The following is a 26175-nucleotide window of genomic DNA, read 5'->3' on the forward strand; positions in this document are numbered from 1 at the left end:
TATTCATCAACACTTGAGAACATGGCAACTGAATGTCTCACTTGAGAACACTTGATCAGCAACTACACAAAATACACTATCCAGATTTACAAGCGAGAGACAATAATGTCGTTTAATGATGAAGATTTTCGGGCATGGATTGACGGTTAAGGAGACAGGCGTCTATCTAATATATGTGTTGTGAATTCGGATCGAAAATCACACCAATAATACTTTTGATGCGTGGGACAAATGAATTGAAGCAACCAAAATAAAATGGATGAGCAATAATCAATAAATCAACAAAAGCTAGAACTACCAAAAGACGATAAAAGACACAATGAAGATTGTTTACTCAGTTCAGTCAAAACCGACCTATTCTAGGGGAGAGAGACCCTCCAATCCACTATCAAACTTCCTTCTTCATTACAAAGATTCATTACAAAAGAGTTACAAGAATTAGACTTCAACCCTAATTCTACCATTTTCTCAAATCTCTTCCCGTGACCAAGAGATTTCAATGATAAGTGATTACAAGGTGTTAGAAACACTTCTCCAACCCTAGAATATACCCAAAAGGAACCCCTTTTGATCCTAGATTGATGTTGGATAAAGAAACCCTAATTTCTCCTCACATCATACCAAAAAAACGTGACATATATATAAGCCTGCGAAATTTTCGCCTGAGGCACGAGTTTTTCGCCCGAGGCACGAAAACAGAACCTTGCCTCTTTTCCTGCTGAAATTTTCAGCCCGAGGCACGGATTTTTCGCCCGAGGCACAAAAAACAGCAGATTTGAGTTTTTTCACGTTTTAAAAGGCAATTCCCAACAATATGAGTCAACTGCTATGGAAGTTGAACCAATACTTGAAGTGGAGGTGCAAGTGCAAGTGCAAGGGCAAGTGCAACCATCACCTGATGTCAAGAATGAACCATTACCGAAGCCAAATAAAAAAATCTTTACAAGACTTGCAAAGAGAGTGGGAGAATGTTTATGCTCGAACCATAATTGAGATCTTATCAATTTTTTATTGGGCACCCCTTTGTCCTAATACGGGATTCCATTGTATGTGTTCTGTAATATTTTTCTGAGAGGGAGGATAAACAATCTTTATGTTTTATACACACAAATGAGATCTATGTCGTGTTGTTTGTTTCAATTAAAGTTTTTCTGAAATTTTGGCAAGAGTTTCCATTTCTCATTATTGTGGACCTCATGATTGCTTAACTAGACAAGGTTTGATGCTATAAAACTGTTACGACTATATTTGGTGGAATACATTAGATCTATGTGTTGTTGTTAGTTTCATCATTTTACTTCAGATCACTGTTTTTTTAAGTTTCTGGTGTACAGGTCAACGGATTTCAGCCTTGATGATGATTTTAAGTGTTTTGTGAAAGAGAAGCTAGAGCACCTTTGGAATCAAGAACAAGCTCAAAATAGAGGGCACCAAGAACCATGAGAATAACATATATCTGTTACGGTAGTTATCCACATTAAGATTTACAGTCCAAGCTTCTAGAACAAGGCCCTGACCATGTCTTACTTTTCCATGAACAAAGTTCTGCTTCCACCTCTACACATAAAAAGAAAAAATAATAATTAATAAAGTAAATTAAGAACTTAAATAAGGCTTAGAATTGAAGAAACACAAGAGAATAAATATAGGTTGGTTAGTTAATTTATACCCCATGTGAAAATAAGGAGAAGGGCAAGACAAAGGAACATGAAGACAATGTACAATTTACTAGCAAAGGAAGTCATGATTTTTAAAATAAATATCTCTATTAAATGTACCAACAAAATGTTTGTGTTTATGATCTAGCTTGAAAATTTTGTGAGTTGGGTTGAGATTTTTTCTTTAATTTTGATAGTGCACTTTTCCATTCTTGTTCTGTCCTCTCAAATAAGTAAGATCCGAGGACTTCAAGAGCCAATGGTAATCCTCCGCAATAAGCAACTACATTTCTAGAGAATTTGTTAAAATCTTTCCTAGGACTCTTTTGCCTAAACGCATGCAAGCTGAAAAGCTCAAGGGACTGATTTTTGTCCATTTCCATCATTGTGAAAACATATAGTCAACTTTAAGTGAATTGAGTAGGCATACATCTCTAGTTGTAATAATCAATACACTTCCTGAACCGAACAACATAGCATTTCCACACAGGGCTTTTAATTGCTCAGACTTGGACACATCATCGAGTACGATGAAAGCCTTTTGCCCCCGAAGTCTTGTCTAAATCTTAGTTATCCCCAATGCAATGCTATGAATGTACTGCTGTATTTTCAGGACATCAGAAAGAAGTTGTTGCTGCAAATGAATAATCCCTTTACTATTATTATCACAAACTTCTCGAATACTTCCAATGAAACTTGTTCTACCCTGGAATCTACAATGGATTCGACTGTAGATAGCTTTGGCCGTGGTTGTTTTCCCAGATCCACCCATTCCCCATATCCCTATCATACAGAGTTTTCTTGATTGATCATTAATAAACTTGGTAATCTTTTGCACCCGGGATTCCAGTCCAATAGGATATTCAGTAATAGACAACAACGAGACATCTACTTGTACCAAAATCCATGCAAGAATACTCTGTATCTGTTCACCTTCCGTCCTTTGGTAATAATAGTTACAATGACAAAGAATGAGCATAAATTATAAAATAAGTTCAATAAAAATTGGATTTATTCTCGAATAATATTGATTACCTGTAACAGTTGGCATCCCAGATAGATTTGCAGCTGCATTGAGTGTGTTCCTCCACTCGGACAAGATAACTTCTTTTTATCGATTATATGAGTATTTTTTTGTTACAGTAACTTTCAAGATAACTTCTTTTTGTCGATTATCTGAGTATTCAAAATTTTAATTTTTATTAACTAGCCCCACTGGCACATTACTTGCTAATTTTATTCCCTTCCTTTGATAGTATATATGAGGCCTAATATCGACATCTTAGAAAGTTCTGTCATTTTCTTCCTTTCAGCTACTTTCTCTTTGAAACATTAGAAATGTAACAGTTGTCAAAATGTAGAATAGTTTGTTTCCTATTTTCACACGATCGATTTTCGCAAGTAAATCACTTCATCAGTATTAAAGGGCTGCAAGTCAACCTCACGCAACAATTTCTCGAAGCTTTGTTTTCGAGCAAAGTGTGTAGACATACCATTCTGGTTCCTAATGATATGCGAGGAATGAACAGATATACCGACACTTTATAGAGAAGTTATCTAGTTGCTTAGTTCTTGTGAGATTGTAGTTATATACGTTGTAGTACTATCTGTTGGAAAATATTTAGTTTCCTAGTTTGTTATTTCAAGGAGATTCTAAGCTTATCTATTATTTCCTTTTATGTTTGTACTCTTCCTATTTAAACCAGCCTTGAGCTGAGGAATAACACATAATAGTATTCACTTATTATTTTCTACATGGTATCGAGAGCTCCCGATTTTGGGGGTCTCGCTTCCGCAAAACCCTAGCCGCCGTCGTGTTTACAATCCGACCACGACAACTGATTTTGTGCGGCACTGTTCACCCGCGGTACTGTTCATACGGCACTGTTCATCCAGCGGTACTGCTCACCGACGACACTGTTCACGTGCACTGTTCACGGAATTACTGTTCGTGTGTACTGTTCACCGGCGTTACTTTTTTCTTTGCTGCTTCCGGTACTACTTGGCTAAGATTATTAATTATGACGTTTTTTTATTCTCGACGACGATCATCCACTTTCAAATACCGTCGTGAATGCAAATATTGTCATCGTTTGGGACATACTATTTTTCAATGTTGGAAATTACATGGTCTTCCGCGACCTTCAAATCGGAAGAACAAAGGTGGAGGTGATGGTCATACATTCCAAGCCAGTAATTCTGATCAAGAGCAACAATCTTCTTCAATTCAGCTTTCATTCACGATGGAACAACTAGACAGACTGTACAAAATTCTTGAATCTAACACTCTTTCTGGCTCTGTTGCCTCAAAAGGTACTTCTGCCCTTTTTAGTGTCAGTCCTAGTTGTGCTTGGATAGTAGATTCTGGTGCAAGTGATCACATGACAGGTGATTCTACTTTGTTTTCTTCTTATAGTCCATGTGCAGGTAACCATAAAATAAAAATTGCGGATGGATCCTTTTCAGCCATTGCGGGTAAAGGTTCGGTTGTGTTGTCTCCAAGTCTAACCCTTAAAGATGTTCTTCATGTCCCAAATCTATCTTGTAGTCTCATGTCTGTCAGTAAATTAGCCCAAGATAGAAATTGTCAAACTAATTTTTTCCGTACTCATTGTGTTTTTCAGGATTTGAACTCGGGGAAGATGATTGGTAGTGCTAAGGAGAGTGGAGGACTCTACTACTTCGACATTGAACCTGAATCACAACTACCTTCCAAACCAATAAGTTCATGCTTTGAATCTTTTTTAGTTCTGAATAATAATAATGATGATGTTATGTTATGTCATTCACGATTAGGTCATCCTAGTTTTCCTTATTTAAAACACTTATTTCCTGAGTTATTTCGTAATAAGGATTTGTCCTTGTTTAAATGTGAAGCATGTGAATTTGCAAAACATCATCGTTCTCATTTTCCATTACAGCCCTACAAACCATCAAAACCTTTTTCTGTTATTCACAGTGATGTTTGGGGCCCTAACCGAACGAGTACACTTTCTCATAAAAAATGGTTTATCACATTTATAGATGATCACTCAAGAGTTTGTTGGGTGTACTTGTTAAAGGGGAAATCTGACGTTTGTCAGGCCGTAAAAGATTTTGTTAAAATGGTGCAAAATCAATTTCAAACAAATATTCAAGTATTTAGAAGTGATAACGGCAAAGAATATTTTAACACAATGTTGAGTGATTTTTTTCGTGAAAATGGAATTGTGCATCAAAGTTCATGTCCTAACACTCCCCAACAAAATGGAGTTGCAGAAAGGAAAAATAGGCACTTGTTGGAGGTGGCTAGAGCTTTACTTTTCGCAAGTAAAGTACCAAATTATTTGTGGGGTGAAGCAGTTTTAACTGCTGCATACTTAATTAACAGAGTGCCCTCCAAAGTTCTTAATTTTCAAACTCCAATTCATATTTTCAAAAAATGTTTTCCTAATTATCGTGTTTCAAACGATTTTACCTTAAAAATCTTTGGTTGCACTGCATTTGTTCATGAACATAAGAATATTAGCAAACTCGAACCGCGTGCTATAAAATGTGTTTTTGTTGGGTATTCTCCAACCCAGAAGGGATATAAATGTTTTGATCCAAAAAACCAGAAAATGTTTGTCACCATGGATGTTACATTCTTTGAAAACAAACCTTTTTTTGACACGCATCTTCAGGGGGGGAATTTAAATGAAGATTCGTTTCAAACTGAGGACATGAGTTTTTTTAATAATTTATCTTTGCCGGTATCACAAAGTTCTAAGACTTATACTTCTGCACCAACAAAAAATGGTCATGATTCTTTATCTAATCCTACTCCTGTTATGAGTAGTGAACTTGGTGAATCTGAGCCTAAATTTTCTCATGAAGAAAACAATGAGAATCTTGAAAACGATGATAATGGTGATCTAATTGAAATGCCACAAAATAATGAGTCATATAAAGATAATAGGTTTGAAGCAGGAAACAAGACTTGGAAAGGAAAGGTTTTTGTGAGAAAGAATCACAAAGAAAGTGATGAGTCCACATCTCAACACTGTCATGAATCTGAACCGGGGGATGATCAACTTCCTAAAAAAAGAAAAGGTAAGTCTATCTCTGTTTCTGAGAGTCGTATTTTGTATCCTGATATCGATGATCCTGTGGCTGTTAGAAAACCTGTTAGATCTTGCACTAAATACCCATTGTCCAATTTTATATCATATTCAAATTTGTCTTCGTCTTTTTCTGCCTTCACCTCAAAATTGTCTAGTGTAGAGATTCCAAAAAATGTACAGGTTGCTCTAGAAGTTCCAAAGTGGAGGGAAGCTGTACTTGAGGAGATGAAAGCTCTTGAAAAGAACAAAACCTGGAGTGTTATGACACTACCGGATGGCAAGAAGACGGTTGGATGCAAATGGGTGTTTACTGTGAAGTATAATTCAGATGGGTCAATCGAAAGGTACAAGGCTCGATTGGTGGCTAAGGGTTTTACTCAAACCTATGGTATAGACTACTCGGAGACTTTTGCTCCTGTTGCAAAATTGAACACTGTCAGAATTCTCTTGTCTCTTGCTGCTAACTTAGATTGGCCCCTACATCAGTTGGATGTTAAGAATGCTTTTCTCAATGGTGATTTAGAAGAAGAAGTATATATGGACATTCCTCCTGGCTTTGAAGACAAGTTTGGATCAAATGTATGCAAACTAAATAAGTCTTTGTATGGATTAAAGCAGTCTCCTAGAGCTTGGTTTGAAAAATTCACTTATTCCATGAAGAAACAAGGGTACATTCAAGGACAAGCTGACCACACCTTGTTCACAAAGTTCTCACAAGATGGAAAAATTGCTGTCCTAATTGTTTATGTTGATGATATCGTCCTTACTGGAGATGATATAGTTGAAATGGCAAGAGTAAAAGAGAAATTAGCATTAGACTTTGAAATCAAGGACCTGGGATCCATGAGATATTTTCTTGGTATGGAGGTTGCTCGATCAAAAGATGGTATTGTAGTTTCCCAACAAAAATACATTCTAGATTTATTGAAAGAAACATGAATGAGTGGATGTCGACCAGCAGATACTCCCATGGATCCTAATGCAAAACTTTGGGAAGAAGGTAGTGTTCCTGTTGATACTGGAAGGTACCAGAGATTGGTTGGGAAACTGATTTATTTGTCACACACTAGACCTGACATTGCTTTCTCGGTTAGTGTAGTAAGTCAGTTTATGCATTCTCCTTTTGAAGAACATCTTGAGGCAGTCTATAGGATACTGCGATATTTGAAAGCAAATCCTGGAAAGGGATTATTTTTTAAGAAGACTAGTGAAAGGAATGTGTCTATCTTTACCGATGCTGATTGGGCAGGTTCGATTACTGATAGAAGATCAACCTCTGGATATTGTGCCTATGTTTGGGGTAATCTTGTGACATGGAGGAGCAAGAAACAAGGAGTTGTAGCAAGAAGTAGTGCAGAAGCTGAGTTTAGAGCTATGGCTCAAGGTATATGTGAAGGATTATGGATCCACAGAGTCCTAGAAGAGCTTAAGATGAAATTTGAGCTTCCATTGAAATTATACTCTGACAGTAAAGCCGCTATTAGCATAGCTCATAACCCAGTTCAACATGACAGAACCAAGCATATTGAGATCGATCGACATTTCATAAAAGAGAAGTTAGATGCCGGAATCATATGTCTACCTTTTGTAACTTCGAGTCAGCAAACTGCAGATATCTTAACCAAAAGTTTGGCAAGACCCACCTTTGAGCATTTGATCGGCAAGTTGGGCATGACAGATATCTATGCACCAACTTGAGGGGGGGTGTTGGAAAATATTTAGTTTCCTAGTTTGTTATTTCTAGGAGATTCTAAGCTTATCTATTATTTCCTTTTATGTTTGTACTCTTCCTATTTAAACCAGCCTTGAGCTGAGGAATAACACATAATAGTATTCACTTATTATTTTCTACACTATCCAATGTACCATTCACATCATATAACTTAAACAATTATTCAATCAACCTTTTCAAGTTAAACGTCTGTATGTAGACGAAAAAGAATATGAGAAAAAGCAAATGTAAAAAACATTAAAAAAAAAAAGATAATGGAGATCAAGATAAAAAGAATACTATGTAGAAAAAGTAAAACGCATATAACTATCTAAAAATCCATTTCCTTCTATGTTACACAGTCTGATCTTAGCATTTATAATAGTTTATCTGATATATATACTTAAATATATTCATATCTTCAAGAATCTTTACTATTAAAAGCAAAAATATGCAAACCAAAATTCATTCTATGATATATTAATAAAAATGAATAGCAAAGGTGAGAAGATAGAGAAGGAACCTGTGATATGCTTTTGCCAAGAATATTGATGACTGTGTAACTTTCCATTCCAATCAAAAGTGATATAAAAGAAAGAACAGAGATTTGTGACGTGTCTCATGTTTCCAGTTCAGTAAAATTTGCATCATATAGATCATCAAGAAATCTTCTTAATTCTCGTTTTAGTTGACCCTTTGAGTGGCATTGTACCCGAAAACTTCTAAGTTCGGAAAGGCTGTTAAGCTTGGGCAACAGATATCCCAAATCCAAATTATTATTCTCTACGTCCAAGGAAACCAGAGACAATGGCATGCCCCCAAAAGGTAAGGAATTCATTGTTGGTGACATCCAAAACCTGATGAAAAAAGGATAAACATCATGTCATAATCCTTCATATCAACAAGAATAAACATCGGGTACTTGGAATGACTGAAATTGACAATTTTTATCTTCTCCATCAACTGCAAGAAGATAATTGTTTAAGAGAAAAACTAGAGGTATGGAAAATGAAAAGGTGGTAAACTAGAGAGGTATGCAAGAAGATAATTGTTTTTTCGTTTTCTTTGCAGAAAGTGATGACAGCTAAAGTCCAGAGGTGCGGCTTAAGCACACTTGTAATGAGCATGAGAATGCAAAGATAGAGAAAGGAAATTTTCAGCCAATATTTATGAAGAGAAAATACAGTTTCAAATTGTATGTAGAGAAAGTTCCTACTGCATATATTTTTCAAAACATGACATACATCCTCATGGAACAACAATCGATTACGCTTTCCAGGCTGAATTTTGACGAACAATTCCACTTCCCTCGTTCTTGTATCAAATCATGCATTTGAAGTTTGTTATTCTTTTCAACTTTTAAGAGGTTCTGATCTATGAGTACGGATATTCCGATATCAGCATAAAGCCCAAACTCGTTTAATATCTCCGTACCACAATAAATATAATGATCCTAATATATTTTCAACAAAATTTTCATAACTACATTAATTGAAACAAACAACAACAACAACAACAACAAGCATAAGCATTGTCTATCTACCCTCCCAGAAAAGTATTACAAAACACATACAAGGGAATCCCGTATTAGGACAAAGGGATGCTCCAGATGAGATCTCAACTCTGGTTCAAGCAGAAACATTCTCTAACTTACTCCAAAAAGAAAATAAACATTCTCTAACTCTCTTTGCACGTCTTATGAAGATTTTTCTATTTGTCTGTAGTAATGGCCCATTCTTGACAATAAGTGATGGTTCAATTTTCACATCAAGTGATGTTTGTGCTTCCATTCCAGGTGATGACTCTGTTTCCACATTAGGTGATGGTTGCACTTTCACTTCATGTAAAGGCTCCATTTCTGCACCCCTAGATGGCTCAACTTCCACAGTAATTGATGGCTCAATTTTCCCATCAGGTGATGTTTGCACTTCCATTTCAGGTGTTTGCTCCAGTTCTAGAGTAAGTGATGGTTGCACTTCCACATCATGTAACGGCTCCATTTCTGCATCAATATAAGGCTCAACATGCACCGTAATTGATGGTTCAATTTCCATATCATTTGGCTGATCATATATTAGATAGACAGTCGTCTCCTCAACCTTCAATCCACGACCAACAGCTACATAAATCTCCACATTGTCGTCAACTCCTAAATTTGATATAACACCTTGCCAATCTTCATCATTAAACGACATTATTGTGTCTCGCTTGTAGATCTGAATAGTGAATTGTGTGTAATTAATGATCAAGACACAAGTGATACATTCATTTGCCAGGTTTTCAGACGTTGATGAATAAAGAACACATAAAGTTATTCCATTCATGCAGCGATCACCATTCTCAGGCACTTGGAAATGTACTGAAGATCCTTCGCATTTATAGGCTAACCAAGAAGGATCATTATTACCCGGAAGGAAAGAACCACTAGAATTGGTTGACAATCCCTACATCATGAAGATATGCTTAGTTATATATGTAATTCCAATTATGGTATACAAGGACGTTAATCGAATGAAAACAGGCAATATAGTTCCTTTCCAATTTCCAACAACTCAGCTTTCACACTAACAACCGTGACAGATATATGTTCGTTTACAAGCTCTCTCTCTCTCTTCATTCTCTCTCTCTCTTCATGAATATAAAAGACTTGTGAGCCATCATATGCAACAATTTGAAGCTTTGTTTTCTAATGAAGGGTGACATCTAAAGAACATTAACTCGTATATATAGCTTCAAGCCTTCAACGATTATTCAATTATCCTTTTAAGCATCAAATTAATATTCCCTCCGGTCATTTTTATCAGAAACAAAAGACATAAATCACTAAGTTCAAGAAAACACATTATAAATAGCTATTTTCATTTAATACTTCTATAAACTTAAATTTATTCCATACATACCCCTATTTAATTATTCTTACTTCCACTAACTTTCTTATTTTTAATATTCTCTCTCATAATAAATAATGGCACAAGTGAAATTACACATCTATCTAATACATTTAAAAATTGGTCAAAGTTTCATATAAAAAGGACCAATTTTTTTTTCACTTTTGTTTCTAATAAAAAAGATCGGAGGAAGTCCCCGCGAGCTTAGCTCAGTTGGTAGGGACATCGCACTATATGTGCAGGAGCCTGTGTTCGAACCCGGGACACTCCACTTATTCACCTTTAAGGTGGATTTTCTAGCTACTAGGCTACTTGACCAAAAAAAAAAGATCGGAGGAAGTATGTTTTATATGTCATTTATGAACGTAACCGAGAACCGGGAGTCATTTATGTATTTGGTGTATATTGTAGTCCAAATATATCAATTATTGAATGAATCTAAAAAGTCAACTGTCTCTTATAAGAAGGACCAGAGGGAGTATTCTAAAGGGATAAATAATTTGAGACAAAAAAGAAACAAAACTCAAAAGGGTCACATTGTGAAACAGAAGAAGTAATAAATATCAGTAAAGGTGAAAAGATAGAGAAGGAACCTTTGATAAGCTCTTCTTAAGAGTATCCATGAATATTTGGGAACTTCCCATTCCAATCACAAGTGATCTCAAGGAAAGATTTGAGCTTTGTGCTCCATGTGATGTTTCCAACTCAATAAAATTCACATCATATAGATCATCAAGAAATCTTCTTAATTCTTGAGTTAGTTGATTCTCTGAGTGGCATCGAACACAAACACTTCTAAGTTTTGTAAGGGTGCTAGGCATTGGTGATTGATAGCCCATATTATTACTCTCTACTATATCCAAGGAAACTCGAGACAATGAATTGCCTCCAAATGGAGAAACACGGGGTAGGGAATTTCTGGTTGGTGACATCCAAGACTTGATGAGAGAAGGAAAAATATCACGTGTTAATCCTTCATATCCACATAGAGATATATATGCAATGCTTTTTAATCTTACTATTGAAAAAGGACCTTCTTTTACAGATATATCTGGTGCAATCAGTTTTGTCAAGGATTCCATTTGCAATATATCTTCTTCCAATTTGTCAATCTTTGAACAACCAGAAAGAATGAGAGTTTTCACTGATATCAATCGATACACCTCTCTCGGGAGATTGTCAAGACTTGTACAGTCCCTAAAATTTATCAGAAGGAGGTTCTTGAGATCTCCAATGGACGAGTGTACCTCGGACAAACTTGGACAATCCTTCATAATGAGTTTTTCTAAATTTGGTAATTTTGAAAAGTCAGGGGTGCTTCTCAAGTACTTGGAATGACTGAGATTGAGTACTTTTAGCTTCTCCAACAACTACAAGTAAATAAGTAATTGTTTAAAAGTTAGAGAAGAAAATGGGAAATGAAAAGGTGGCAACAGATTATAATGTGATCAACCTTTGAGCTTTTAAAAATTGTTATTATAATTAATTTTACCTTGGTTTCCTGCCAAACTTGTTTAACATTGCTATATTTTAATTCAAAAACAACTAGATTTCCCTGATAAAAGTCATCCGGTACAAAGTTGAAGTTAGATCGTTGCCAATCAATCCAAATCAGTTGTTTGGAAATTAACCCATAATCTCCATTGAGGTGAACACCATCAAGTTTTAAAAGCCTCAGATTTTTCATCTCTTGAAAAGCATGAGTACCGAATCTAATTCTGGCTGTTCTTTGCAACTTCAAAATCAATCCCTCAACAGTTTCTGTTCCCTGCATTTGAAGTCAAAAAGACAGAAAAGTATGGGAAAATGTTTATCATTTGCTAGGTAGTATCGACACTTCTTTTTTCTCAATTTATTACCATTGTCGATGTGTAAATACAAATGTCGAATTTGGTGTCCGAGTTTATGTTAGTGCTTCATAGCTAGAATGTAAACATATAAGTGTATATGTTTCAAAAAAATATAATACATATAAGTCACATAACTACTGAGATATAGAAGCCTAAAAAAATTATAATGAACATGAGAATGCAAATCATGCATCCAAATAATTTCAGCCAACAGTTATGGAGAGCAAAACATGCATCACATCCTCATAACGCCACAATCGAATCTTATGATATTGATAAAATTATATAGGATGCTCAAAATATCTTACATTTTCTTTTGACAAAACATGCAGCACATCCTCATAACGCCACAATCGACTCTGATTTGCAGCCTTATTTGGTGAACTTTCGCGAACAATTTCTCTTCCCATGTCACGTAGCAAATCATGCATTTGAAGCTTGTTATTCTTTCCAACTTTTAGGAGGCTCCGATCTATGAGGACAGCTATTCCAATACCAGCATGAAGTCCACAGCCATTAAGTATCTCTGTAACATCAGCTCTGTTCTTTCCAATGAAGAAACAACATATGTCAAGAAATATATCCTTTTCCATATGATCTTTTAAACCATCATAGCTGATTCTAAGTTTCTCTTGCACTTGATCATTTGGAATCTTCTTTAATTTTGATAGCACACTTCTCCATTCTTGTTTTGTCCTGTTATATAAGTAAGATCCAAGGACTTCAAGAGCCAGTGGTAATCCTCCGCAATAAGCAACCACATCTGTAGAAAGTTCACTAAAATTTGTTTTAGGACGTGGTTTTTGAAAAGCATGACAACTGAAAAGTTGAAGGGACTGGTTTTCATCCATTTCCTTTATTTTGAAGACACAATGAACTTGATGTAAATCCAGAAGGGATAAATCTCTAGTTGTAATAATCAATACACTTCCGGAACCAAACAGCTTAGGATTTCGACACAGGGCTTGTAATTGCTCATACTTGGTCACATCATCAAGTACGACAAAAGCCTTTTGTCCCCGAAGTCTTTTCTCAATATAATTTATCCCCAATGCAATGCTATGAATCTCCTTCTTTTCTTTCAGTAGATCTAAAAGAAGTTGTTGTTGTAAATGAATAATCCCTCTACTATTAGTATCACAAACTTCTCGAATACTTTCAATGTAACTTGTTTTACCCTTAAATCCACGATGGATTTGATTGTAGATAGCTTTAGCCGTGGTTGTTTTCCCGGATCCACCCATTCCCCATATCCCTATCATACAGACTTTACGTGATTGATCATCAATAAACTTGGTAATTTGTCGCACGCGGGACTCCAATCCAATTGGATATTGAGTAATAGACAAGAATGAGTTATCTAGTTTTGTGAAAATGTCCTCAATGAGTGTACTTACGAGTTCAGTTTCAGTCCTTCAGTAAGAATGAGCATAAATTATTAAATACTCCCATTATGATAATCCAAAAAAAATAAAAATAAATATTGAATACCTGAAAGTGGTGGCATCGAAGCCCGATAGATTTGCAACTTGGGTGAGTGCAGTCCTCCACTCGGACAGCATATCTTGTTTTTTCCTTGCTGTGACTTTCAAGGCTTCTCCAAAATTACCCGTCTGCTTACGGACATGCGATGGGTCAATATCGTAAAATACGGGTATAACCACCTGAGCATAATAATCGCGACATTCCATGATGTGTACTAGTTCATCAAGACACCAGCTAGATTCTGCGTAGTTCTTTGACAAAACAACAATAGCTATGTGAGACTCTTCTATTGCTTTCTTTAGTGCTGGTCCCAGCTCCTCTCCCTTTATAAGTTCTTCATTGTCAAGAAAAGTGCGGATTCCGGCGTTTGAGAGTCCAGCATAGAGAATAGAAACAAAGGATCTACGAGTATCCTCTCCTCTGAAATTTATGAACACGTCGTAGGTCCATGGATGATCGGAGGAGGGTGGGGAGGGGGGAGACATTGTTTCGATGGATTGATTGATTTCAATCAAGTCAACGATTATTACAAGACAAAGCACAAATGCTGAACAAACAAAGACTAATATCGGGATACCGGAAGACAACTCATCTGCATTCTTTAATCTTATCTTATTTTTATTAAGCTTAAATACATTTTTGAGTACCCCTAAGACCATGTGCGGGAGTTTAAAGTGGTGTTGAACCGGTGTTTAAAGTGTTGAATGATTGAAGAAAGTGTGTTGAAGATGATGTGGAGGAGAGAAGAGTTGAAAATTTTCAACACATGTTGAACCTAATGGAGGGGACACGTGGCTTCATTTCATTTGGCCAAAACACGCGTGTGAGATGCACGCGCGAAAGGGAGAGTGGGCAAAAAAATCACGCGGAGAGAGAAGAAGAAGAAGATAGGGACACATGTATAAATCTGATTGGCTGGGCGGATTTTTATCACATTAATACTTTGAACTCAATTATTTCATCGCAAAATTATTTTTTATTTTTTTACCAAAATTCATGATTTTTTGTTGTCTCTAAATAGAGACTTGGTTCATTTGACTTGGACACAGAAAGAAAAAACGGATTTTTTCACTATAATTATCTTATTATTATCTTCATATTAGTGTTAATCTTCAAGTATTAGTCTTATTTTTAGTGAAATGGATCTCAATAATACTGATTACGTTGCTTATGTGTGTATCGCATTTTAAATTATTTGTATCGTACTAATTATCTTGCTTGTGTGTTGTATTGCATTTCAAATTATTTGTATCGTACTAATTACGTTACTTGTGTGTTGTATTTTAAATTAAGTTAAAATGATTTGTGTCGTATAAATTATTTAAATAAATTTTGTTTTTATTAAAAAAACTAAAAAATAAATTGTTAAGTGTTTATGATTTTAATTTAATTTTAATCGATAATTGTAGTTTTACTTAATCATAAAAACAAAAATATAAATTTAAATAAGAATATGAAATAAAAATGGTGGGGTAGAGAAAGTGGTGGGGTAGAGTATTGAATGAAAAAACCATTGGAGAGAGTAAAAATTAAATGAGTGTTGAATGATTAGATGGAAGAAAGAGAAAATGACGTGGAGTATTGGGAAGTGAAAAAGTGATGTTGAAAATGTTGAACCATTATATATTGTCTAATAGGTACTACACCATTGGAGATGAACCATTGTCACCAAAAGAATGGTAGAGAAATATTCATTTCAATGTCATTAATAATAACAATTTGTTTTCAATTTTAGCAATGAAATTTTATTAATCATCAATAAGACCTGCAGGCTGCAGCATTGCGTTCCGTTTACCAAAGTAATAAAGAGGAAGTTTTAAAATCCACGCACACAGTTCAAAGTCTGTATTGCACATTATACTAAAAATTTACATTAAAATTCAACTGCCTAGTTAATACTACTAGTAGTACACATTTTATTAGCAATTATCAACATATACACTTGCATCTTTTCGTTCACAATATTCACAATTTATAAATAAATTTAATATTTTTCACACAAAAATAAATTTGACATTTTATATATTGAATTTAATTTAACAAATTCAAACATAATACATACTTCTTTTGTGATAAAATATAAATAAAATTTATTTTTTTAGATTCATTGCATAACTAATATATTTAGTCTATATATATATAAACAAAATTCATGGAAGGAATAACACGCAATATAAAATTGTTCATTGGCTTGTTAAAAAAAAACGTGATATAAACATATAGGCATGGTCATATTTTTAAATAAATTTTAATTTATTTAAATTAATTAAGTAATTTTTACTACTTATAAATACAATAAGTAATATTTTATTTTCTTTTTTTAAAAAAAAGTAATATTTTATTTTAAGTAAATATAATATTTTAAAATAAAAAATAAAATATATAGTTATGATCATAGATAAGGGTGAGAATTGATTTTATAAAAGAGAGTAATAGTCCATAATTTTTTTATATAAGGCGAAGAGCATCCAGACATCAAGGGATAAAACACATTTCGCCTCAATCCTTTATATATATATATCTTTATTATATTAAAAAAAGAAAAAAGGAATATATACAAATTTGGATAAAATAAACCTAACCCAGTGAGTCACACAAAAAGCGTGTAGGACAAAAAATACATCAACTTCTAATTAATCCTAAGACGAAATAGAAGTCCCTAAAACTTGAGATGAATGAACCGACCGTCAACACGCAACGGTCCACGTACCCCCTACTCCCTGCAGTAAGCAACAAGCGGTGATGGTTAGGGTTCGAGACCTAAATAGTGGCTTCGCTGAATCTGGCGAGATGTTAACGGAGCGACTCTGAGGAATTTTAACGAATTCCAAAGAGGCTGGTGGTCGTGACCTTAACATGCTTAGAGCCGGCGAACTGATGTATGAACTTTTATGGAAATCTCCATAACTTGCTATGGAGTTATTCGGGAGACCCATATACCACTAAAGGGCTGGTTCCTTCAAGGTACCTGAAAGTAATTTGCATTTCAAGTGTTCTGCAGCCCCTATGATCGCCAGTTGAGTTCCCACCGCCATAAGATGCTCCAAAGGATCAGTTCTCCCCTCAAAGGTAGGTAAGTTCGGGATCTTGAAGTTTTTTGGGACGGGAGCATCCCAAAGTGCTTGAGCAAGAGGTTGTGTTGCAAGGACTTCATCTCTTGGGCCATCGTTAGCAGCATGCTCTTGCTCGATTTTCTCCATGGCGGCGCAAAGGACTGTGTTTTGCCGTAGCACCTCCTCCACCGTCACCTTTAGCTGATTTGTGGGACCGTTATCCTGTTGGGATCCACCGGCCATAGTTTCTGATGATTGTTGTTAATTACTGTGGCCGAGAAACTTTGTTTACACGGCCCCACGGTTGGCGCCAAATGTTATTACGTAGAACTTAGTGATGAATATACTTATTCAGAAGATGATCCTTTATGAAGTTAGTCATTTATATTTATAAGCCCCCCTCCAACGAGATGGGCGAGAGAGGCTCTTGTAGTTTGGACGTTACGCTCGCTCCTGGGCAGACAGAGAGTATCAAGGTACATGCTAGAAAGCCATACACTAAACCAGCACATATACATTTGTTAAAGAACACAAGACAAACACATTCAGATTATGAATCCCACAATTTTCAGCCAATACTTATGAAGTGAAACACATTCCAGAGACAAACAAAACTTTATGATCCTCATAAGATTATACAGGATAATAAAAAGTTCAAAATTTGATGTGGAGAAAATTCTTACACTGTTTTTTTGACAAAACATCATTACATCCTCGCGAAACCATAGTCAACTACACTTCCCATGCTCTTTCGCTGAACATTCGCCGTTCACAAACAATTTCTCATCTCATGTCTCTTATTAAACCATGCATTCCAGTATGAGCATAAAGTTCATAACCATTTAGTATCTCAGTAACACAGGCTCTGTCCTTTCTGATAAAGAAACAACATTCATAGCATATTCTAAGTATCTTTTGCACATAATATTTTCGATGTAACCTCTATGTATAAATTTAAGATGTAACATCATAGCTTATTATAAGTATCTCTAGCTTAAAAGATGAATAAGTGGAAAATTCAAGGTTCGGAACTCTAGCTTCTACATATTGTAATGTCACTGCTAACTGAGTTAGGCTCCCAAAAAGGGAAACCCCAATTTAATCTTAAAAATTAATAACAAAAGCCAAAATTGGAGATTATTGTAGATGTTCAAATAGTCCCAAAATAAGTGTTTACTGTTTGATTGCATGTTACAATTTGAAAGACTGAGATAGTAATGTAGTGAAGCTTAACATAAGCAAATCATTCCAAAATAGAAACCATACATGATTGATTTACCTGAAAGCAGTGACATTCCAGCCAGACAGACAGATATATTTGCAGCAGATAGATATCATGGCCGGCAGTCGGCTACCTTCCCTCTCTTTCACGACAGCCACCACCATTTTCTTCCTCCGTCCTCCTCCATTCCCAATTTCTCTATTTTTACCGTTCATCCTAGTAAGAACTTATTTTTCTCTTTTGTTGGACAAAACACATACAAGAGAAACAAACAACTGCTTCAAATTCATTCTTCCACCACAGAATTGGGATGAAAAGAGTCACTAAAGAGCCCAAAACAAATCCTACGATTCAATTTGATTCTCTACTAATTCAAAATAATTGGAACCCTAAATCCCAAAATCATTGACCCAACCAACCTCCACAAAGTATATGGTTAAAATATTCAGTTCTTTGCTGATCTCGTCTTAGGCAGAGGTTGGAACTGAGCAGCAGAGTGAAAAGCTAGGAAGAAGCACAGACACCTCTATCATTAGGCGTGTCTCGGTGTCCGACACTGTCGGTGTCGATACTCGTATGACACTCGTCTGACACGTGTCGGATAGCTCATATAGGTATCGGAAAAAATTTAATATTTTCTTTAGTTTGACACTCCTTTGATCGGTGTCCGACACCTATAAAACACTCGTATGGCACGTGTCGGACAAGTGTCTCAAAAATAATTATTTTTTCTTTACTTATACTCTTCTTATGCACATATCAGACATATCTACGAGAGTTAAAGATACGTAAAAACAACAATATTGATCAATGAGGGATCGAAAACATTAGATTTTGATTAGGATATTTTTAATTTTTTTGATCTTATATGGATAAATAAAGGTAAAATACTATTAAAATTTTTTTAAAAAAATAACTTACTCAAATTAGATTTACATGTATATATTTTGATTCTCAATTTATATGTTTTATAAATATGTAGCGGTGTCGGTATCCTATATTTTTTACATTAGCGGTGTCGTGATATCTATTTTCGTGTCGTGTCGCGGTGTTCCTGTCGGAGTCCGTGCTTCGTATATGAAAAAGCAAAGAAAAAATTTGAGGAAAGATGGTAACTCTTTTTCACCTGTTACCTTTTATGTGCCCTCAAAGATTTTATTGGTTGTGCCCAAAATTAGGTGTTGTATCCGTGCCTAATGTCTATAGAAGACTTTCTCATTTTTGCATCTGTTATCATGCTGAACAAACGAACCTTTAACTATTAAATGCACAATTTCTTTATTAACATTTGTGTGTTAGTGTTATATAAGTCTATCTATTTTATTTAGTATTTAAACAACATTTCTCCAACGATTACCAAGTCTTTGTTCTGCATTTGTGCTTTGTCTTGGTAATCGTTGACTTCATTGAAATCCATCCATCCAAACAATGTCTTTCTCCTCTCATCATCCACTGAAAGTCGACGTGCTCTCAAGTGTCAGAGACAAGAAAAATGATAAGTCCGATCATCATCCATCCGGTAGTTATAGTTCATTTTTAAAATTATCTCTCAAGGGAATGGGAATCAATAATGATAAGTCCAATGATCCATCCTATCCTCGCGAATCTCGTGCTTATAAGTCCGATCATCCATGGATATACGACGTGTTCATAAGTTTCAGAGGGGAGGATACTCGCGGCAATTTCGTTTCTCATCTATATGCTGCACTCTCTAACGCGGGAATCTACACTTTTCTTGACGATAAGAAGCTTAAAAAGGGCAAAAAGCTGGGAACACAACTAAAGAAGGCAATAGAAGGGTCTAGGATATGTATTATTGTTCTCTCACCAAAATATGCAGGATCTAGCTGGTGTCTTGATGAACTGGTACACATCATGGAATGCCAAAATACTTATGGCCAGGAGGTTATACCCCTATTTTACTATGTTAACGCGTCATCTGTCCGTAAACAGACAGGTGATTTTGGAAAAGTCTTGAAACTTACTGGTAACGAGAAGATGAGTAAGGCAAGAAAAACTGAAGGTCTCATGTCCAAGTGGAGGAAGGCACTTAACGATGTTGCAAATCTATCTGGCTTCGATGCCTCCAATTCGAGGTAATCAATACTTATTCGATGATAAAGCCAATTTTTGTTGAGATTAGTATTATTTCATAATTTATGCTCATTCTTTGTCTTTATAATAACTATTATTATTATTATTATTTATTATTATTTATTACCCAAGGAATGAAGCTGAACTGATAAAGAAACTTACTGAGGACATTTCGACAAAACTAGATATCTCATTGTTGTCTATTACTAAATATCCGATTGGATTGAAATCCTGGGTGCAAACAGTCACCAACTTTATTGATGATCAATCAAGCAAAGTCTGTATGATAGGGATATGGGGAATGGGTGGATCCGGGAAAACAACGCTGGCCAAAGCCATCTACAATCAAATCCATCGTAGATTCGAGGGTAGAACCAGTTTCATTGAAAGTATTCGAGAAGTTTGTGATAATAGTAATAATAATAGTAAAGGGATTACTCATTTACAACAACAACTTCTTTCCGATCTCCTCAAAATAAAGCAGAAGATTCATAGCATTGCATCGGGGATAACTAAGATCGAGACAAGACTTTGGGGGCAAAAGGCTTTCATTGTATTCGATGATGTGACCAAAGCAGATCAATTAGAAAATCTGTGTGCAAATCCTGAGTTGTTTGGTTCAGGAAGTGTGTTGATTATTACAACTAGAGATTTACACCTTCTCAAGTCACTTGGTGCTGACCGTGTCTTCACAATGACAGAAATGGACGAAAATCAGTCCCTTCAACTTTTCGACAACAAAGTCCTAAAAAAGAGTTTAGTGAACTCTCTAGAAATGTAGTTGCTTATTGCGGAGGATTACCACTGGCTCTTGAAGTCCTTGGATCTTACTTATATAAGAGGACGGAACAAGAATGGAAAAGTGCCCTATCAAAATTAGAGAAGATTCCCAACAATCAAGTGCTACAGAAACTGAGAATCAGCTACGATGGTTTAGAAGATCATACGATAAAGGATATATTTCTTGACATATGTTGTTTCTTCATTGGAAAGAAGAGAGCTTATGTTTCAGACATACTTAATGGCTGTGGACTTCATGCTGATATTGGAATAGCTGTCCTCATAGATCGGAGCCTCCTAAAAGTTGAAAAGAATAAAAAGCTTCGAATGCATGATTTGCTACGTGACATGGGAAGAGCAATTGTTGGCGAAAGTTCACCAAAAGAGCCTGCAAAGCATAGTCGATTGTGTTTTCCTGAGGATGTGCTGGAAGTTTTGTCAAATGAAACTGTAAGAACTTTAAAGCATCTTCTATAATTTTTATCAATATCACAAGACTCTTTGTTTGTTTCTGGACTAGTTTTTCTATTCATAACTGTTGGCTGAAATTATTTGGATGCATCAGTTGCATTCTCATGTTCATTACAAATGTCCTTAGGCTGCTCCATGGACACCATGGCAATAAGTTGAAATAAAAGAAATAATTGAATATAATCACACATTTTGGTATATTGTCTGACACCGACGTGAGTTAGATACAAGACACACCCTCAGTATCAAGTGTTCGTGGCTTGGTGCTACCTACTTTTCTAGCAAGCAAGCCAAATGATAAACATTTTCCCTTACTTTTATCACATTTTTTTACTTCGCATGCAGGGAACAGAAACTGTTGAGGGATTGAATTTAAAGTTGGAAAGAACAGCCAGAATTAGATTCGGTACTAAAGCTTTCCAGGAGATGAAAAAGCTGAGGCTTTTAAAACTCGATGGTGTTCACCTCATTGGAGATTATGGGTTAATTTCCAATCAACTGAGATGGGTTGATTGGCAACGATCTAACTTCAACTTTACACCGAATGACTTCGAACTAGGAAATCTAGTTGTTTTAGAATTAAAATATAGCAATGTTATACAAGTTTGGCAGGAGACCAAGGTACAATATTTTTTTTTATAACTCAAAGGCTGATGACATTATAATCTGTTGCACCTTTTCATTTCCCATCTTCTTCTCTTATTTTTCTGTAGTTGTTGGAGAAGTTAAAAGTACTCAATCTCAGTCATTCCAAGTACTTGAGAAGCACCCCTGACTTTTCAAAATTACCAAATTTAGAAAAACTCATTATGAAGGATTGTCCAAGTTTGTCTGAGGTACACTCGTCCATTGGAGATCTCAAGAACCTCCTTCTGATAAATTTTAGGGACTGTACAAGTCTTGACAATCTCCCGAGAGAGGTGTATCGATTGATATCAGTGAAAACTCTCATTCTTTCTGGTTGTTCAAAGATTGACAAATTGGAAGAAGATATATTGCAAATGGAATCCTTGACGACTCTAATTGCAACCAATTCTGGTGTCAAAGAAGTGCCCTATTCAATATTAAGATCAAAAAGCATTGCATATATATCTCTATGTGGATATGAAGGATTAACACGTGATGTTTTTCCTTCTCTCATCAAGTCTTGGATGTCACCAACCATAAATTCCCTACCCGATGTTTCTCCATTTGGAGGCATTTCATTGTCTCGAGTTTCCTTGGATATAGTAGAGAGTAATAATATGGGCTATGAATCACCAATGCCTAACATCCTTACAAAACTTAGAAGTGTTTGGGTTCAATTCCACTCAGAGAATCAATTAACTCAAGAATTAAGAAGATTTCTTGATGATCTATATGATGTGAATTTTGTTGAGTTGGAAACAACATCACATGGACCACTGATCTCAAATATCTGCTTGAGATCACTTGTGATTGGAATGGGGAGCTCCCAAATAGTCATCGATACTCTTGGGAAGACCTTATCACAGGTTCCTCTCTATCCTTTCACCATTAACTGATATTAATTAAGAGAACATGGAATGATTTTCTTTTTCTTTATTACATTAAATAGTAGTATAAAGGTTTCTGAAAGTGACAAGAAATTTATTCAGGTATCTATCAGATAAACTAATTTATTCAGATGTGTAACATAGAAGTGAATTTAATTTTGAGATAACTACATCCTTTTTTCATTTACTTCATCTCCTTCATTAGAAAACAATGCTTCAAGTTGTTGCATACGTTGGCTCACATGCCTTTTATATTCATGAAGAAGTGATTTACTTGCTAGAATTGACTGGAATAAAACTAAGGCATTTTTAAAAACCAGTATTGAGCCAGACATTTTACCATGTCTACAAAAAACCATTCATACTTAATGATAACATCATACGGTTGTAACTGTGAAAGCCGAGTTGTTAGAAATTGGAAAACAATGCTTCAAGTTGTTGCATACGTTGGCTCACATGCCTTTTATATTCATGAAGAAGTGATTTACTTGCTAGAATTGACTGGAATAAAACTAAGGCATTTTTAAAAACCAGTATTGAGCCAGACATTTTAGCATGTCTACAAAAAACCATTCGTACTTAATGATAACATCATACGGTTGTTACTGTGAAAGCCGGGTTGTTAGAAATTGGAAAGGAACTACATTGCCTGCTTTAATTCGATTAACTTGTATATTTTTATGTGTTATTTTGACACGATAAATAGTGCCACAAAATGTTCATTTGCAATAAGATAATTGGAGTTACATATATAACTAAGCACATGTTCATGATACAACAGGGATTGGGAACCAATTCTAGTGATTGTTTCCTTCCGGGTGATAATTATCCTTCTTGGTTAGCCTATAAGTGCAAAGGACCTTCAGTACATTTCAAAGTGCCTGAGAATAGTGATCGCTGCTTAAAGGGAATAACTTCGTGTGTTCTTTATTCATCAACACCTGAAAACCTCCCAAATGAATGTCTCACTAGTGTCTTGATTATTAATTATACAAAATTCACTATCCAGATTTACAAGCGGGATACAATAATGTCGTTCAATGATGAAGATTGGCAAGGTGTAATATCAACTTTAGTATTTGGTGACAGTGTGGAGATTTTTGTAGCTATTGGTCATGGATTGGATGTTAAGGAGACGGCTGTCTATCTAATATATGATCCATCTACAAATGCAAAACTGGAGCCAGAGCCATCACCTAATGTGAAGACATAGCCATCACCTGAAGAGGATGTACAATCATCGCCTGATGTGAAAGTAGAACCATCTCGTATTGTCAAGAATGAGAGTTGGAGAATGTTTATGCTTGATTCAGAATAGAGATCGCGGCAATTTTTTATCGGGCAGACCTATTGTCTTAATAGTCTGTTGCATGTGTTGTGTATATTTGTTAAGACACACAAATTCAGGGTATGATGTTTTTGTTTCTCTCATTCAAATATTTATTTTCATATATTTATTTTCTTCTGTATATTGAAAATTAAATTTTACTTCGTGGTGTAGTTTAAGACACAAACTCAGGGTATAATGTTTTTGTTTCTCTCATTCAATGTTCCATTTCTAACGATTCTGATGTTTACTTCACATAAAACAAACAAATTTACTTGATCAAATTATCTTTTTGAATATAAACCTGGTGCAGCAGAATTGTACCTGACAAATTTAGGCAATTAATAATGGTGTGTGATTTGCTTGCATAACAATTCATGAGATGTCAGACTTTGTATATGCAAAATTTGTTGTTTGCTTATGAATGACAAACTTCTGTTAAGTATGATTTGCTTGCATAAAATTTGTTCTTTAATTTAAATGAGAAACTTCTGTTAAGTGTGATTTGCTTGTATAGAAAAGGAAAAAAAAAAAAAAACAATTTATGTGTCTTCATGTAACTTAAGGACAAATTAAGGTTTTCTTTGTGCCACAGGGAACAAAAGCTACTGAAGAATTGGTTTTGCAGTTGCAAATTAAGGACAAGTAGTAGATTTTTGCTAGAGGCACAGAAGATCCATACTTTTATTTATAATAACCATAATAAGATGGCACCATAATACAAAGTTCACACACAAAAATAAACTATATTATATTATATCATATCACTCCGCCACAAGACATATACCCCAAGAAGAGACCCTGCCCTGCCCATAAAGGTTATTTAGCTATAAAGTTGTGATGTAAAAATACCCTCTTACTCATCACAATATTATTTTAGATATATTATATATAGATATAGTCATATAGGTATATATATATTAATAACTCACACAAGCAAACCATGACTTGAATATATATCTCTGATCATGGAAGATGACCTGCATGGTGAAGAGCCTCACTGCTACCAGGACAAAACTTCAGATCCTTAGAAGGACAAAACATCTGATACAAAGGCCAAAGGAAAGGATTAAGCACACACACATTATAGAAAATCATACAATCAATACACTGTCCAAACTTTCGAGAATTATAGACATCGTCTTCTTTCTTTGGTGGATTACCAGTTCCAACACCCTCAGCACCATAACCATCAAGAAACATTGCCCCAACAAGGAGAATTAGAACAAGTGAAGCACTGATTTTTCCCATAGTGATATGTGAATGAATATTTTTTTCTTCTTATCAGTGTGTTTTGCATGGAATGTAATTGACCTGAAATCACTCAAATTTATAGAACTATTAATTTCCTTAAATTAAAAGTGAATGAATTAATTATGAGTTTGCGTGGCAAAATTATTTTCTCAAAAATATGGTATAATAGTAGGTGAAAACCATGTGGTGTGGAGCCATAGTGTTAAATATTATTTCTTTTTATGATTATGGTTTAAGGTTGACTAGCTAATTAATTGAACAACTTTAAAGGAATGAATATTATCAATTAAATAAAATAAATGATACAGCCTAATTAAGGTGATATCTTATATGATTTCTTGGCTTCATCTTTGTTGTTGGGTCGTGGCATATGTTTTTGGGAACCATAGTGTTAAATATTAGAGAATATTAAGGTTGACCAATTGATTATTTTTGAAGAAATATAAATTAATTAATTGTGTCAACCGGTAGAAATGTTAAAATTTTAATGACTATTTTTATTTTGTTTATCTACCGAAAAAATTGTTAAATGGTACTCCCTCCGTCCCAAATCTTTAGTCTTTTTATCTTTTTAGTTTTGTCCTAAAACTTTAGTCCTTTTAAAAAAATCAATGCACGTTTAGTGATACTTTATCATTTATACTTCTTCCTAAAGTTAAAACATTAATTAAATATATTTTCTATTTCTTAATAAAGTAAGGGTAAAAGTGACTTTACTTATCATTTTTTATTATTTCTTAATCTCCGTGCAAAACTCCAAAATGACTAAAGTTTTGAGACGGATGG

General features: G+C 35.0%; 1 protein-coding gene, 1 long non-coding RNA gene and 2 pseudogenes across 3 annotated transcripts; 1 reads left to right on the plus strand and 3 right to left on the minus strand.

The window, feature by feature from the left end:
- Window positions 1-251: 251 nt before the first annotated feature.
- On the minus strand, window positions 252-14451 carry LOC123923859 (disease resistance protein RUN1-like). 2 transcript variants are annotated; one of them, XR_006814503.1, is made up of 6 exons: window positions 13681-14393; window positions 12498-13602; window positions 11832-12107; window positions 10933-11709; window positions 7975-8308; window positions 252-1557 (listed from the first exon to the last, which is right to left on the minus strand). XR_006814503.1 is itself a non-coding variant. In XM_045976607.1 (5 exons), exons 1-5 carry the CDS (start codon window positions 14331-14333, stop codon window positions 9080-9082), a joined length of 3627 nt encoding a protein of 1208 aa, XP_045832563.1. In that variant the 5' UTR covers window positions 14334-14451; the 3' UTR covers window positions 8859-9079. The 2 variants fall into 2 exon arrangements, 1 of the variants encoding a protein (XP_045832563.1); XM_045976607.1 differs by lacking the exons at window positions 252-1557; window positions 7975-8308 and adding an exon at window positions 8859-9895 and having other exon boundaries at window positions 13681-14451.
- LOC123923860 lies at window positions 1659-3172 on the minus strand (annotated as a pseudogene).
- A 4771-nt stretch (window positions 14452-19222) lies between the features above and the next one.
- On the plus strand, window positions 19223-24351 carry LOC123923861 (annotated as a pseudogene).
- Window positions 24352-24861: 510 nt separating this feature from the next.
- LOC123923862 lies at window positions 24862-25591 on the minus strand. Its single transcript, XR_006814504.1, has 2 exons — window positions 25299-25591; window positions 24862-25179 (listed from the first exon to the last, which is right to left on the minus strand). It is a non-coding gene; the product is annotated as an uncharacterized LOC123923862 (long non-coding RNA).
- Between the last annotated feature and the right edge of the window lie 584 nt (window positions 25592-26175).

Source organism: Trifolium pratense, linkage group LG4 (assembly GCF_020283565.1).
Source record: "Trifolium pratense cultivar HEN17-A07 linkage group LG4, ARS_RC_1.1, whole genome shotgun sequence".
In the NCBI taxonomy this organism is placed as follows: domain Eukaryota; kingdom Viridiplantae; phylum Streptophyta; class Magnoliopsida; order Fabales; family Fabaceae; genus Trifolium; species Trifolium pratense.

Bases quoted from the DNA above. Each gene is read 5' to 3' on its own strand.
- LOC123923859 (XM_045976607.1), bottom strand. From the start codon at position 14,333: ATGGTCTTAGGGGTACTCAAAAATGTATTTAAGCTTAATAAAAATAAG. The intron at 12,108-12,497 runs GTAAGATATTTT...CTTCAAATGCAG, and splicing joins ATGTTTTGTCAAAAGAAAAT to GGAACAGAAACTGTTGAGGG. The intron at 11,710-11,831 runs GTAAAATTAATT...ATTTACTTGTAG, and splicing joins AAGTTTGGCAGGAAACCAAG to TTGTTGGAGAAGCTAAAAGT.